Raw genomic sequence first — 14,808 nt, 5'->3', positions numbered from 1 at the left:
ACATTATGTTTAATTTCTAATGGACACCAAAGGTCACACAGCATCTAATTAGCCTCTGTCTTCCCAGTGTGCTCGGATGGATCCTGGCACAGAGTAGGAACTCAAATGTTTGAATGGCTGAGACATTTGGGAATCTGTAGGACCAAAGCAAACTTCTCACCAATACCAGCAGCCGTTGCTTGAAGATTTAAATTTCACAGACTAAGTCCCCGGTTTATGTTGTAGAACCATCTGCTCTAATACTCCAGTTGTGCTGATTTTGTAGATGAAGCTTTGTGGAGCTATCTTTTGTGGTGCTAACAATGAACCATCCGGTGGTGCCACTTAATGAAACCAAATTTGATGTTTTAAATGGCCCGAGGAGATTGCAGCAGCACATGGAGCAAATTACCCAGCAGTCTTGGATAGAAATGCTGTCCTGGACAGGCAGGCAGAGTGCCACTGCCAACAGGGTCACAGAGTGTAAGAAATGCACAGTCCACTATAATTGTCACTCAGTCACATGCATAAGCTGCAAATTTCACTCACAACGTCTAAAATGCTAGCTGAGCCAAGGAGACCAAACCCAGAGCCTACAAGCTCATGAAACAGATTGAATGGCTAGGCTGTCTCAAATTCACTTACAAACCTTTATTGAGCATTTACTGGGTGTGAAATACTATGTTGCATTGCAAGGGATGCCTTAGGACCGTGGTTCGTGGTTCGTGTTTCCGGGAACTCACATTCTAGCAGAGTACAATGAAGTGCCATAGAATGGAGCCCAGGAGCAGCCACTGAGCTGGCATCCAGCCACAGCCGATGCACGACCCCTGGGCAGCCAGCTCTGGGCTCTCTGCAGAGAATGCCACTCCTTATCTTTATTGTTCTGAGAATAAATGGCAGGAGCACAAGGCAGTGTTTCCGGGAGCAATGTGTCAACAGACAGTAAAACACACTCTGCTACATCTTCCCAAAGCCCTTGGGCTGATTAATATGGTTACATGCCTTTCTTAAGGTTCTAAAACTCTCCCTTGGGCTGTGCCTTTGTCCTCAGAGAAACGGTACTCCTGTGTCCCTATTTTCCCAATACATCCCTAGTTTACACCTGTGACCAGGTGACTAGAGCCCATTTTCACTGTCAAAGTGTCTTATTTGGGATGATAGTTAATAATATAAATCACATGATATTTCTAAGGCCAGTTTTCTCTAGGCTCACTTCCTTTAGATTAATTTTTAGGTCCTGTTTCTATTTTGCTAATCATACTAATAATAATACAGCATATAAAACATTTCTAAGATTAAAGTAATTCTTTTTTAGAAGACTCTACACAACTCCATCACTTAGCAATAATCACTGTTTTGGGTTCCTTCCTATCTTGACTTTTTTCTTTATTTGCTAAAGTAATGGGAACCTTTGGACACCAATAAAGAAGCAATTCTCCAAGTGTGGCCTGTGGCCCACAAGTGGCTACGAAGGTCATTCTGGTGGGCAAAGAATCGATCTAGGAATGAGGTCCTTTCCTTAATGCAGTTGGTGATTCATTGACTTTGGTTTATGACCAGGGTTGTTCATAAGTAATCTCAGTGAGTAATAAAGGCTTACTAAGATTTTAGCTGTACTAAATGGAAATTTGCTTGTTACTAGAATTTTCTTAAAACCCTGCCTTTACAAATCCTATGCCACTCTGGATCGAAGCTTAGCTGTTAAGAAACCTAGCTGATGGAGCTTTGAGTGACCCTGGCAGCTCCAGACCACACCTTTGGGACTGGCACTTCCCAGGGCAACCGCTGCAAAGGGGGCCTTGGGCTTCCTGAGCCACAGAGTTAGAAGCATTTTCTTAAGACCATATCTGTTAATATTGCTCTCACACTGGAGACGCGAAGTGAGGACACATCCTTGTTTTCTGCGGTTTCCTGAGATGTCTCCATAACCCCTTTGTTTAGCATGAGCAGCCAAGATGGCATATTCTTGTTAATTGTAAAACATGTTTAGTCTAGAGTTTGGATGTTTCTGATTACAGCAGTCTTTAATTCTGTTAGCAGCTTGGTTCCTTCTGGATCCCTGTGGGGAGCTGTATAGTTAGATAAGATTCCTTCCAAGTTCCCTTTCAACTAAAGCTCTGTAATTCTGTGCCAAGATGATTTAGAGAGAGCTTAGCTCACTTTGCAGTGAAAAAAAAATGCATGTCTGTTTTATCTTACTTGGATTTTCATTTTTGCTTCTCTGTAACAACCTAAAACTGTGAGAATATGTGCTCGCATAGATAATTCTTCTCCCTTTCCCCCAAACTATCTGCATTTAACTTTACATGTTAAAACTGATGCCCCGCCTCCCCAAAACAAACCCATAACTAAATTGTTGTTCCATCCACGCCAGGGATCCTTGAAGAGCACCACCAGCAAGCTCAAATATCCCAATGAGAAAATAGTAGCTCACGGATCATAGTCCCGCCCGTCTCAAAGCTCTCCAGCAACAATCTGGCCCCTTGGGGGTGATCCTGAGGTGTCCCAGCATCGCCCAGCCTTTGCTCAGTGCTCTCAGGGTGACAGGAAAAGTGTCTGTGTATATTTGGGCAGGAGATGGAAGGGAGGGGACTGTTTCCAGGGAAAATGTTTGAATTGACAAGACATATGATAATATCAGTCAAAAAGATCATGGAAATTGTATCTTTTTTGCTTAGGCTGCTGCCCTGGTTCACATTTATCTAGATGGGTCTGTGCTGGTGACTCATGGTGGAATCGAAATGGGGCAGGGGGTCCACACCAAAATGATTCAGGTAAGAATGCAAACAACTCGGTGACATTGAATGTGTACTTACAGATGTGTGTACGAGAGCGAAACTGTGAATGGACATTCTCTGTTCCCGAATGAAAAGGAGAGGAGACTTTAGCTTTGACCATTTAAACTGTTCAACTATTAGCAGAAACTGGGTAAACAAGCTAGTCCGACCCTCTTAAAAGAATGTGGCAGAAGGGTCTTGGGCTGTCTTATTGCTAAACAAGACTGTGTGGTTATTTGCCGCTTTCCTTTGGACATGTGAACAAGAGTTGTCTTTTTTATTTTTATTTATTTATTTTTTATTGCTTAAGGGGTTTATTTTTATTTTATTATTATTAATTTTAATCCTGACCCAAGAAAATATTTAGAGAGAAACATCAATGTGAGAAAGAAACACAGATCGGTTGCCTCTCCTGTCTGCCTCGATGGGGGATTGAACCCACAATCTAGCTATGTACCCTGACCGGGAATTGAACCCTCAACCTTTTGGTGTATGGGATGATGCTCCAACCAAGAGTTGTCTTTTTTAAACCTTTGCTGGGAAATAGAAAGATGTGTAATTCTGCTGTACTGCATTATTCCTGGCTTTTTTTTTTTTTTTTTTTTTATAGTAAGGACTAAACAATTGATAATATAAATCACATTGGATATTTCTAACCAAACTCTACCAGTTTTCTCTGGGCTTATTTACTTTGGATTAATGTTTAGGTACTGTTTCTATTTTTGCTAATCATACTAGTAATAATACAGGTTATAAAACATTTCTAAGAAGCAAATCATTCTTTTTTGGAAGATCCTACACAATTCCATCTTTTAGCAATAATCACTGTTTTGGGTTCTTTCCCATCTTGACTTTTTTTATTTTTCCAAAAATTGCCAACATGCTGTTTATAGAATTTTGTGCCCAGTTTTTTCACCGGTCCTGACATAGAGGGAGCACTCCCTCTTGTTGTTACGAATTCTTTGCACTCATGACTCATAAAGGCTGCATGGGGATGTATACATAACTTATTTAACCTTCCCCGATTGTTGAACATTTCAATGAATATTTTTACATAAACCTGTGATCACATCAATGAATATTTTCTTAGAATAGATTCTCAGAAATGGAATTACTGGTCACAGAGTGTATCTTAAATCATTTGAACATATTACTAAATTGTTTTCCAGAAAGTAACCATCTCATTACACCACTAACCATTATATGTTACAGGTTGTTTTAAAATCTCAGATAAATCCGTAGGTGAATGATAGCACCTCATTATTGCTCTAATTTGCATTTTTCTGATTAGAGAGATGTTGACTATATATTTTCTTTCATGTTATTAGTCATTTGAGAATTGTCTGGTCATATCTTTGCCCATTTGAGGGGTTGAGACTTCAGTGTTTTCTTTATTGGGCCACCAAACCTTTATATCTAAACTTATGCATTTTGTGTAGATGACCTTCTGAAAGTCAACAGCATAGAAGGACTCCATATGACTGACTGTGTCCTTGTCACAGCTATGAACAAATTCTATTAAGCTATGCTGCTTGCAGGAAAGAGGAGAATTTTGGGTGAGGTGAAGTTAGTAATATGATTTTGCTCCCTAGCACTAAAACTAAAGAAAGAACAAAGCAGCCAGCCAAGTCCTGTATTGGGCGGCACCGTCTCCTTCTGAGGTTGCGAGCTTGTGCTGCTGCTTTAACAAGGCCATTGTTCTTTCTCAAAAGAGCTCTTTCCCTGCAGCATCTCCAGAAATGTGGGTAAGGATCCCCTCACTGATAAGGTTGGCTTTTCTAGAATTGTGCGGAGTGTGGTGGAGGAGAGGCCTCAAAGGTGTTAACTTCATGATGACAAAGACATAAAGCACTCTTCCTACCTTGGCGTGGGGCCTTGTTCTCTCTTCCTGATGCTGTTGCATGTAAGACTGTCAAAGAAAAAGAAAATGTGCTCAGGGCTTAGGGCCCAGACTGGATACAGGGTTTTTGTAAAGAAGAACTTTTTGCAGCTTGAAGAATTTGTGGTTCTGCCCACTCGTCCCCATTGGACATATCAGGGCCCCACGCAGGTGCTACCGTGTGGGCAGGCACACGGGCAGTGACTAACCGAAGTATTTGGGAAAACAACTCTCTTCTGAAATCCAGGTGGCCAGTCACGAATTAAGGATGCCCCTGTCTAATATCCACCTGCGTGGAACAAGCACAGAAACCGTCCCTAATACGAACGTCTCCGGAGGTTCTGTGGTGGCAGATCTCAATGGGCTGGCAGTGAAGGTACGAATCATTGCAGTGGCGTCCAAAGCATTAACCCCACCAGGACCAATACATGGCGGCACTCAGAAGATGTTGAGAATTAATCCAGCTCTTATCTCCTTCCCACACCCTCTCAGTGAAAACTGCCCTTCCCCCAGTCTCGGTGGTGTGGCGCCCAGGTGCTCTCCTGAGCTGGAAATGCCACCTCTTTTTCTCCCTCCCTCCTGACATCTCCCTGGGCAGCAAGCCATTCCGATTCTGCGCAGAAACGCCTCTGCGGAAAGAGACATTTCCACTGCCACGTCCTGATAGTGTGGCCGCTTTGTTCAGACCCACACCTCCTGCCAGGGCCGTTGCGGGCTCTCTCCACCCAGGGCCATTGCCTTTCACTCTGGTTTCACGCTGCCAGAGTGAGCTTTCCCACAAAATACATCTGACCACCCTGTGTTTAAAAGTAGTGGCTGATGGCTTGCCAGCAGTTTTTCCATTAAGTCCCGAGTTTTTCTCAGGGGGTCCTCCTCCTGGGCAGTCCACTTCCGCCCCCCTGGAGACACCTGCCACACCACCTGCTTAGGATCAGCCTCGTCCTTCTCCGTGTTCCTCGGCCTCTGCAGTGAGCCTATAGTGGCACATATCATGCAGCTTTGATAACAGTGTTTGCATGAAATTATGATCATAATTTTAACTAAAGAATAATCCCTAGGATGCTTGTCAAACTCTCCTGAAGCGCCTGGAACCCATTATCAGCAAGAATCCTCGAGGCTCCTGGAAGGACTGGGTGAGAACTTCCTTGTGCTTTCTGTTAGGAAAAAAGAGGGGAAGTGAAAGAGATGCGTGTGGATTAACGATCGGCAGGAAGAGCACGTTAACAGGTGCTGCAGTGACACAGGGATCCGCAGAGCACCCTTGGCTCTCGGCACATGGAAATTGTGTCATGGTGTGACGGAAGAACCTTTCCGTCTGGGAGGATCCGCTGTTAGAGAGAAAGATGGTTTGTCTGTCTAGAACTCGTTTAAAATGTTTTAATATATATATTTTTTAAATTTTAAATATCTTTACTGAGGTGTAATTGACCTACAATAAACTGCACATATTTAAAGTGTACAACTTGATGAATTTTGATATGTGTACATATATGCACCCATCATCACAGTTAAGATCATGAACATCTCCATCACCCCAAAACGATTTCTAGTGTTCCTTATTCTCCTTCACTCTCCCAACTGTACTGATCTGCTTTTTGTCACTCGAGATCAATTTGCTTTGTCTACAGTTTTATAAAAATGAAATAATATAGTATAAACCCATTGGGTATATATTCAACCAGTAGCTGAAATGGAATGGAAATATTCAACTGCTTCCTTTGGTCTGCTTATGATACAGTTGGAAGAGAAAACACACATGCTAAAGTCAACTAGCAAATTAGTCAGAGGAACAGGTTCTAAAGTACCAGATGATACGGAATGGACATCAACAGTGGCTGGGAGTATGTGCTGTGATCACTGTTCTAGAATGTCACATTAAAAGCTTCGGTCTGGAGGAAATAACATTTGGGAAGTATTACTTAGAAATGGTTCCTTCTATTTTATAGAGTTAGGGCTCATTCTATAATTCAGATTTATGGGAGTTCTCAGTCCTTTTGGGGCATATTTATTTCTGCTGTCTGCCCTGTGCTGCCTGGGACCAGGAGGGCCGAGAGAGCCTGGTTGTAGAAACACCATCTCACTGGGGTGAGGTGCAGTGCAAGGGGGTCAGTCCCCCCTCATCACGAAATGCTACCATTCTTCTGTAATGATTGCACTTCTTATATTTTTTTTTCTCAGACTTGAGGACTTGGACCCCCATTTTTCCATTTACTAGTCAACTGCAAAGTCAGGAGAACTATTGCTTTAAATGGTACAATTTAGCAAAAACATTACCTCTCTTGTGACTGACTGTTATAGATATACGATGTTAAAACCAAACATCCAACCACCCACTACTTCCTGAAATGTCCCATGTTAATAGCCTTAGTCTTTCCAGATGACTGAGTGGAAGTCCTTCTCAGCAGAGTGTGTGTCGCCAGCACAGCCCGGGCGTGGGTGCAGCACGCCACGGCATCGTCCATACGGCGATGTGCATTGAACAAGAGCTGCCACCACACCGGGAGAAGGGGAATGCTGAAAGGGATGTGTCAGGGGTGGTGCTTCCTAGTTACTACCACTGATACTTTATTTTGCATACTGAAGTTAAAGCTGACGTTTCCGTGGTTCTTACTTCAAGCATCCTTATTGTGTCATGATGCCCTTCTTTCTCAGGCGCAGGCTGCTTTCGATGCAAGCATCAGTCTCTCAGCTACCGGATACTTCAGGTAAAGAGTCCTTCAGTCTTACACTGAAGGACATGGCAGTGGCATCTTCGGGAAGAGTTCATTTCTGTTTGAAATTTTGGCACCTATTTATTTATTCGTTTATTTTTATTAAATGTATTGGGGTGACATTGGTTAAGAGGATCACATGGATTTCAGGTGTGGGTTTCTACCATCCAAAGTCAAACCATCTTCTGTCACCATTACATTCAGCCCTCTTCACCCCCAGCCCCCACCCCCTTCCATCTGGCAACCACAGTACCGCTGTTGGGTCCACATGTTTCATTTTTATATCCCACATATGAGTGAAATCACATGGTTCTTAGCTTTTTCTGCCTGACTTATTTCACTTAGCATGATATTCTCAAGGTCCATCCATGTTGTCGCAAATGGCAGTCTCTCATCTTTTTTTTTTCTGTCTGGCATATCCCATGCCCAGTCCGTCTCCTCACATCTGGCAGTGCTGCCTCCCCTGACCGGCATGTAGGGTGGGCACAGCCAGATCGAGTTCCTAAAGCTGCCAGCCTGCCTCTCCTCAATGCCAGAGGGGCACGTTGATTTCTGCTGGTACGATCACTTGGCCGTCACCTTTGTCTCGTCTTTTCTTATGGCTGAGTAGTATTCCATTGCATATTTGTACCGCATCTTCTTTACCCAGTTCTCTATCACAGGACACTTTGGTTGTCTCCAAGTCTTGGCCACCGTGAATAATGCTGCAATGAACATAGGGTGCATTTATCTTTGCAACTACATGTTTTTGATTTTTTCAGGTATATACCCAGGAGCGGGATTGCTGGGTCATATGGTAGCTCTAGTCTTAATTGTTTGCGGAATCGCCAGACTGTTTTCTATAGTGGTGTACCAGTCCACACTCCCAACCTTTTTCTCCACAGCCTCTCCAACACTTGTTATGACTTGTCTTGTTGATCACAGCCACTCTAACAGGTGTGAGGTGTAGTTTTGATTTGCAGCACCAAATGATTTTATACTAGTGACCCACTGTTATAAAGAACATTTAGCTGCTACTTGGTCCAAAGGTCCAAAAAGACTTTTGTTGGGAAAAATGGTCATGCAAATAAAATACAGCTGAATTGATCATTCAGATTATACTGGGTAGCTCTGGAGGGCTCTCTGGGGTTAGTGCAGATCACCACAGGAACCTGCAGCAGCGGCTTCCTTGTGTTGGAAACTCGGGGTGTTCCTTAGGTTAAGAAGCAGAGCAAGCATGCACATCAAACTCATGATACAGTGAGTACCATTCACACTTGCCCAATTGGCAAAAGACCTGAAATTTGACATTGTGTGCTTATCAAGATGTGGAACAACTGGAACTCATGTACTTTGGGGGGAAATTCATCTAATTATTTAAATGGAGAGTGGTACAGAGAGGCTTACCCACCTGATTTTGGCATTTGGGGCATTTTGGCACGGGTGTCCCAGAGCACTGGCTAGCTATCGTGGAAGCTTTTTTTTTAAATCCTCGCCCGAGAATGCATTTTCATCGATTTTTTTTTTTTTTTAAGATAGAGTGGGAGGGAGGGAGCGTGGGAGAGAGAGAAACATCAATGTGAGAGAGACACATCGATTGGTGCCTCCTGAACGACTCTGACCAGAGCCAGAGCCAGGAATGGAACCTGCACCCCAGGTACATGCCCTTAACCAGGAATCAAACCCATGACCTGTCTGTTTGTGGGCAAACGCTCTAAGCACTGAGCCAAACCGATCAGGGCAGCACTGGAAGCATTTTTAATGCCCACTGCCAGGCTGGGGGAGCAGAGGAGAAAAGAGTCGGAAGTGCCGGCAGCATCTGGCCTACGCTTCTCTTTTACCACTTGGTAAATTAGCTGGTGTCCTTAAAGATGAGCTGATGGCAGGAGACGGAGTAGTCTCGAAGCAGGAGCCAGTAGCCTAGGGACCTGATCTCTCAGAGGAGGCTGAGTCCTGGAGCCAGAAAGACAAATAAACAAGTCAGTGTGAACCTTTGAAGTGGTGTTTTGTGTAAAAAGCAGGTGGATTTCCCCAATCTTATGACAGTAGGATTATAGGAGCCAATATTGACCCAAAGCAATAGGATGGATAATCATACAGTCAGCAGTTAACTTCCAGGAGTAAGGAGCAGTGGGATGTTTTTATCAGACAGAACGAATTTCGTAAGAAGAAAGTAAATACCGATCTCTTCAACACGCTCCGTGTGCACTGTGCGCTGTACATCTCTGTGCAAGTCTCCTCCGGCTTGCCGTGCATTCAGGTGGAGCTCAGCTCCTAATGACAACATGGCTCATGACCTTTCTTTCCTCCAGGGGGTACGAGTCGAACATGAACTGGGAGACAGGCGAAGGCGATATTTTTGAGTACTTCGTTTTTGGAGCCGCCTGCTCCGAGGTTGAGATAGACTGCCTCACAGGTGCTCACAAGGTCAGTAGCAGTTGGGAGGGTGTTCGGGCTGCACTCTGGACACACCTCAGGTCCACACCCCAGCTACCTGAGCACAAGGAAGCACCATGTATTTGGTCTAAAGATAATCTCTCTGCGTTACCAGAAGAAAATAGAAGCTCAGCGCTGGCCTTGGTGTGGCCTCTCCTCTTTATTTCCCTGGCCCTTTAAAATGGGATGAGGAAAGAACCCCTTCGAGGAAGAAACGGCCCAAAGGGGACTTCTGTGTTACTGTTGGGACAGCTGGCAGGGGTGACCACTTTTGAGAAATGCCATCATGTGACATTCTTGAAGGATTTCATAAGCATCATAGTCTGCTAACAGGACAGAAGCCACAGCCTTTTATGACTAACACCGGGTGACATACTATTACGTCTGCCATATCCTACTGGTCACATAAACAAATCCTGGGAAAGTGTAGGAAGGGATGACATGAAGCTTTATCCTTATGATACCAGGGTGAGGGGATCGTTGAGGGCCATCTTGGGGGTGGCAGCCACAACCCAAAGCCCCTCTCTCCGGCCCTATCACAGGACAACGAGAAGCAGCAGTAAGTCCACAACTTTTGCTGGAGAGCAGAGGAGTTGTCAGCAGCCCAGCTGGGCCTGCTTTACGCCTCCTCATACGTAGGTTTTCGGAGAATTTCTAGTCACCAAGTTTCATTGTTAGATTTATTCTCTCTTCTACTCTAAAAATGAAAAACCCAGAACAGCAGATACAATTGAAAGACTTTTTGCTGACGCATCCTGAGTTCTCTGATTCAGGAGACATCAAGCTGCCAGTTGGACTCTGGATGTTGGGTTGTGTGGTCACCACAAAGTTGTGCAACAAGGGTCATGAAGGCCACAAACTTTTCTGTTTTCTGTGTCAAAACTCATGTCTGCTTGGGTTAAACTCAGTGTGTTGCATCACTCAGCTGGAATCAGAGCCAAGTAAATACTTTTCTCTCCTATTGTTTCCAATAAAAATAATCAGTGCTCAAGCTAGTTAAGAGTGTTTGTATAACTCTGAAATTTATACATAATACACTTGGTGACATAAAATATTGCTTCTTTCTCCTGAAATATAATGTGGCCCAAAGAAAGATTCTGTATCAGTGCCATCCTAGCAGGAATATTTCTCAGCATTCCCTCCCTGAGTGGTGTTCATCACAGTAAACATGTAACTGTTTTATTACTAGAACATCAGAACAGACATTGTCATGGATGTCGGCTGCAGCATAAATCCAGCCGTTGACCTAGGCCAGGTACGTGGAACCGATTCGCCTCGTTTGCTGTTTGTAGAAGTCAGCGCTGTGATGGGGGTCTTCGGGGAGAACACTCCATCTGACTTATTCATCATCGTACTTTCTACCCTCGCAGTCAGAATCTTTCTGTTCAGACCACACAGAACTCATATCTCTTATTGTTTCAAAAAGGGAAGGAAGCAGAGGTGTTTCAGGCAGTGTTTGAAGAAAAATGCAGCCTGTGCCTGGGAAGCTGGAATGAGGGAGGACTAAGCTCGGGGGGACAGGAGGAGCCCCACACAGGGGGACAGGGGCAAAGTGTAGTGCTAAGCGCTGAGCCTTGGCTTTAGCTTCGAAGAGTTTGAAGCTGGGCTAGGATAATAAACATCAAATAATGGCAGCAGTAATGACGGACAGGTAGCCTGTTTGCCCACAGACATTTTTTATTTAAATTTGAATGGACAAGATTGAACAATCACAAGCTGTTTTACATAAATACTCAAATGTCTAGCACATCGAAGAACTGGAGCATTTCAAAGCTACCCAGGAGGCTTAGAGAGCACAGTCCAGACCCTTTATGTTACAAGTGAGGAAACTGAGCCCAGAGGTGTGGGACCGGCCAGCTCCCAAGCAAGGATGTTAAGAGGAGACAAAAGGTTCTAGGGCCAGAGAGCCTTTCCTGCTGTCTGGGGTCAGTGACACACCAGTTAGAGTTTCATCTGGAAGGGAAATAAGGGCATTGGAGCTACGGACTTTCTGAGGCCTCTTCTAGACCCCTTGACATTTTCATGTCAAGCTGAGATTTGAACTCAAGGCCTTTGACTTTGAACTTAGTGCTCATAAGATGTTTAGAAATGCTTTTAGGTAAACTTTTAAGTAAACTTCCAGAGACAGTCTTCAAGACTTGCTGAAAATCCTCCTACACTATATTTTAAACATTCAGACAAACAGCATGATGTTGAAAATGCTACTGTTGACTGTTTTCTCTTACATGGAAATTCTAATTTTTTTTTTTTTGCCTTAGATTGAAGGTGCATTCATTCAAGGCATGGGACTTTATACAATCGAGGAACTGAATTATTCTCCTCAGGGTGTCCTGTACACCCGTGGTCCAGACCAGTACAAAATCCCCACCATCCGCGACGTCCCCACAGAGTTCCACGTCTCTTTCCTGCCTCCATCGCAAAGCTCGAACACTCTGTATTCATCGAAGGTGAGCTGTGCTCTGTGAATAAATGCATGTTCGTGTGATCCTCAGGCAGGGCGAGGAGGGCTGCATTCTGCTCCTAGTTCTTTGGGGTTTTTACCAGGATTGTAAAAGAAAAAGTCTTGTTAAACATTTTAATTATAAAACAATTTAACAGCATTAAAATTTTTTAAAGTACTCCAAATCCTGCCTGGCCAGTGTGGCTCAGTGGTTGAGCACTGACCCATGCACCAAGAGGTCGCCGATTTGACTCCCAGTCAGGGCACATGCCCAGGTTGTGGGCCCGATCCCCACTGGGGGTCGTGCAGGAGGCGCCAATCGATGTTCTCTCTCATCGACGTTTCTATCTCTCTCTCCCTCTCCCTTCCTCTCTCTAAAATCATTAAAGAAAAATACAACAAAAAAAAAATACTCCAAATCTTGGAGCCTAACACAAACTACTGTTGCCATCAGGTTGCATTTGATTTTTTACCTTGTGATAATCATGCCTACATCTTTCTCCAGTTGGGATCATTTCCTTAGCCTGGAATCCTAAAATTTGGAATATTGGGTTTAAATGGTAGATTACTTTTTTAAAGGAAAAAATTACACTTATAATACTTAATATTTTATACATGCACACATGTAATTATAGATGCACATATACAGATATATACAGACGGAGGGCGGGGGAGGGCGAGAGAGAGTCATCATCTAATGTACCTGTTCCCTTTCGAGGGTCTGGGAGAGTCCGGCATATTCCTGGGGTGCTCGGTGTTCTTCGCCATCCGCGACGCGGTGAACGCAGCGCGACGGGAGAGAGGCCTGTGTGGACCATTGACGCTCAATAGTCCACTGACCCCAGAGAAGATCAGAATGGCCTGTGAAGATAAGTTCACAAAAATGGTATGCTTTGCTCACAAAAGTCTGGATTTTTGTCACGTCTTTGTGGTCAAGTTTTATTAACCTTCTATGGTTTTCCATGGAAGAAAAGGTGACAAGAATCCAAGGGCATTTGAGCAGGAGAACAGCAGGTGGCCCTTGAATTGCATTTTTCCATCAGCCTGGCCCTGTTACCGGAAAGGGGCCCTGGCCCTGAGCAGGCCTGCCTAGAGCCAGCCCGCAGTGAGTGGGTTCGTGACTTTGTGCAGGAAAGATTTCACAACCAGTCCTGGAGCTCAGTTCTGTGCCACTGAAAAAAAGGGTTTATTTTTTTATCATCAGTTATATGTTCCTCCCTTGTTTTGTTTTCTTCCCAGGACACATTGGCCCAGAATAGAAGTTTAGGAACTGTGCCCTGAATCTAAGACACCCAGGCCAAGAATATGGGCCACTCCGACAGTCCATCCCAGTCCACCCCCGCCAGGCCCCGGGAGTGTGTGCAACTCCTGATTTGAGTCGCACGTACTCAGTCGGCCCTTTCCCAACCCCCAGGTGCAGGATCCTACCTACATCTCCTCCCGGGGCAAACATTTCAGCTCTCAGTCATTTTCAGTGAGGGGATTTGTAATTGTGGGAGGATTTCATGTCATTCCTAGTGATCTCTCTGACTATAAACAAGTTATTCCTTGTTATTTCTATATTGATGGGAGAGCCCCTTCACCCCTCCTCTCATGCTGGCTTTTTGTGGCACCCCTTATAGCTTTCATAACCCCATGAATCACCTCTTCTCTCTGGAGAAACAGACTGATTCCACTTTTCACAGGCCCCTTTTCAAGATGGGGTGATGACTCTCATAGCTGCTCTATCCCCCCAGCCCGTGGTCCTCTCCTGGATTCCTCCATACTTCCCATCGCCGTTGCCAGACCTCCCATGGTCCTGGTCACCCTCAGGGGGGTTTTAATTTTATTTTATATTCTGCTGTTTTCCACCTGTCACAAACGGTTTCCAAATGCAAACATACAAATTTGTCCTTCTATTCTAGATTCCAAGAGATAAACCCGGATCTTATGTTCCTTGGAATATATCCATATGAATCAAGTACAAGCTTCTGGAGAAAATTGGGTGACTCTTTCAATATAGCAATCTATCCAATTTCTATGCTGTAAGATGCTTGGTCTGAAAGACAAATTTTCACAGTTCAGAAATCGTTTCACAGAGTATTGCTTTCATATGATGCTGATTTTAAACGTTCCATTTAGATTTTGATAGATATGCTTAAGCAATTTAGAAATCATATTTTAAATGGTATAAACACTAACTGGTTTCCTATTCCCCATTACTCTGTCCCTTAAACCTATCTTGCTGAATGGAATAGAAGATGATGACTTGTACATGATTTGTATTTGGCTTTTATCAACCAACAGAAATTATGCTGTCTAGGGAAAGGCAATTTTCTAAATGATTTTATTAGTAGTATGAACTGTAAAGGATATTCACTTTTTACTTTATACGCTTTTATATTTTTTAATTTTTAAAAATATGCATTAATTTTGTAATTTAAAACAAATTAATAAACAAACGCATTCAACACCTAGAAACGTGTGTGTATTCATTACATCGACATGGTTTAGTTCCATTTCACTGACTATAGAAGGCCTTTGTGGCTGACTGTAAGAAATTTTATTCTGGTGGGTCACCCCCAGGGCAGGGAGAAGGGGCATTGTGTAAGAACGAGATTTAGA

At 43.8% G+C, this 14,808-nt stretch overlaps 1 protein-coding gene across 1 annotated transcript in view; it reads left to right on the top strand.

The window, feature by feature from the left end:
- Positions 1–14,568, top strand: part of LOC118625352 (aldehyde oxidase) — a 77,210-nt gene extending 62,642 nt beyond the window's left edge. Inside the window, exons 27-35 of the mRNA XM_036254263.1 lie at positions 2,661–2,756; positions 4,886–5,014; positions 5,697–5,771; positions 7,291–7,343; positions 9,641–9,755; positions 10,954–11,019; positions 12,023–12,211; positions 12,923–13,090; positions 14,109–14,568. Of these exons, the coding sequence (XP_036110156.1) occupies positions 2,661–2,756; positions 4,886–5,014; positions 5,697–5,771; positions 7,291–7,343; positions 9,641–9,755; positions 10,954–11,019; positions 12,023–12,211; positions 12,923–13,090; positions 14,109–14,159 (942 nt within the window). The 3' untranslated portion in view covers positions 14,160–14,568. The remainder of the gene's footprint in view (positions 1–2,660; positions 2,757–4,885; positions 5,015–5,696; positions 5,772–7,290; positions 7,344–9,640; positions 9,756–10,953; positions 11,020–12,022; positions 12,212–12,922; positions 13,091–14,108) is intronic.
- The last annotated feature ends 240 nt before the right edge of the window (positions 14,569–14,808 follow it).

This window comes from Molossus molossus, unplaced genomic scaffold (assembly GCF_014108415.1).
Source record: "Molossus molossus isolate mMolMol1 unplaced genomic scaffold, mMolMol1.p scaffold_m16_p_11, whole genome shotgun sequence".
NCBI lineage: Eukaryota > Metazoa > Chordata > Mammalia > Chiroptera > Molossidae > Molossus > Molossus molossus.
The sequence above is the reverse complement of the archived record's forward strand: the minus strand, read 5'-3'. Positions and strand labels throughout refer to the sequence as shown.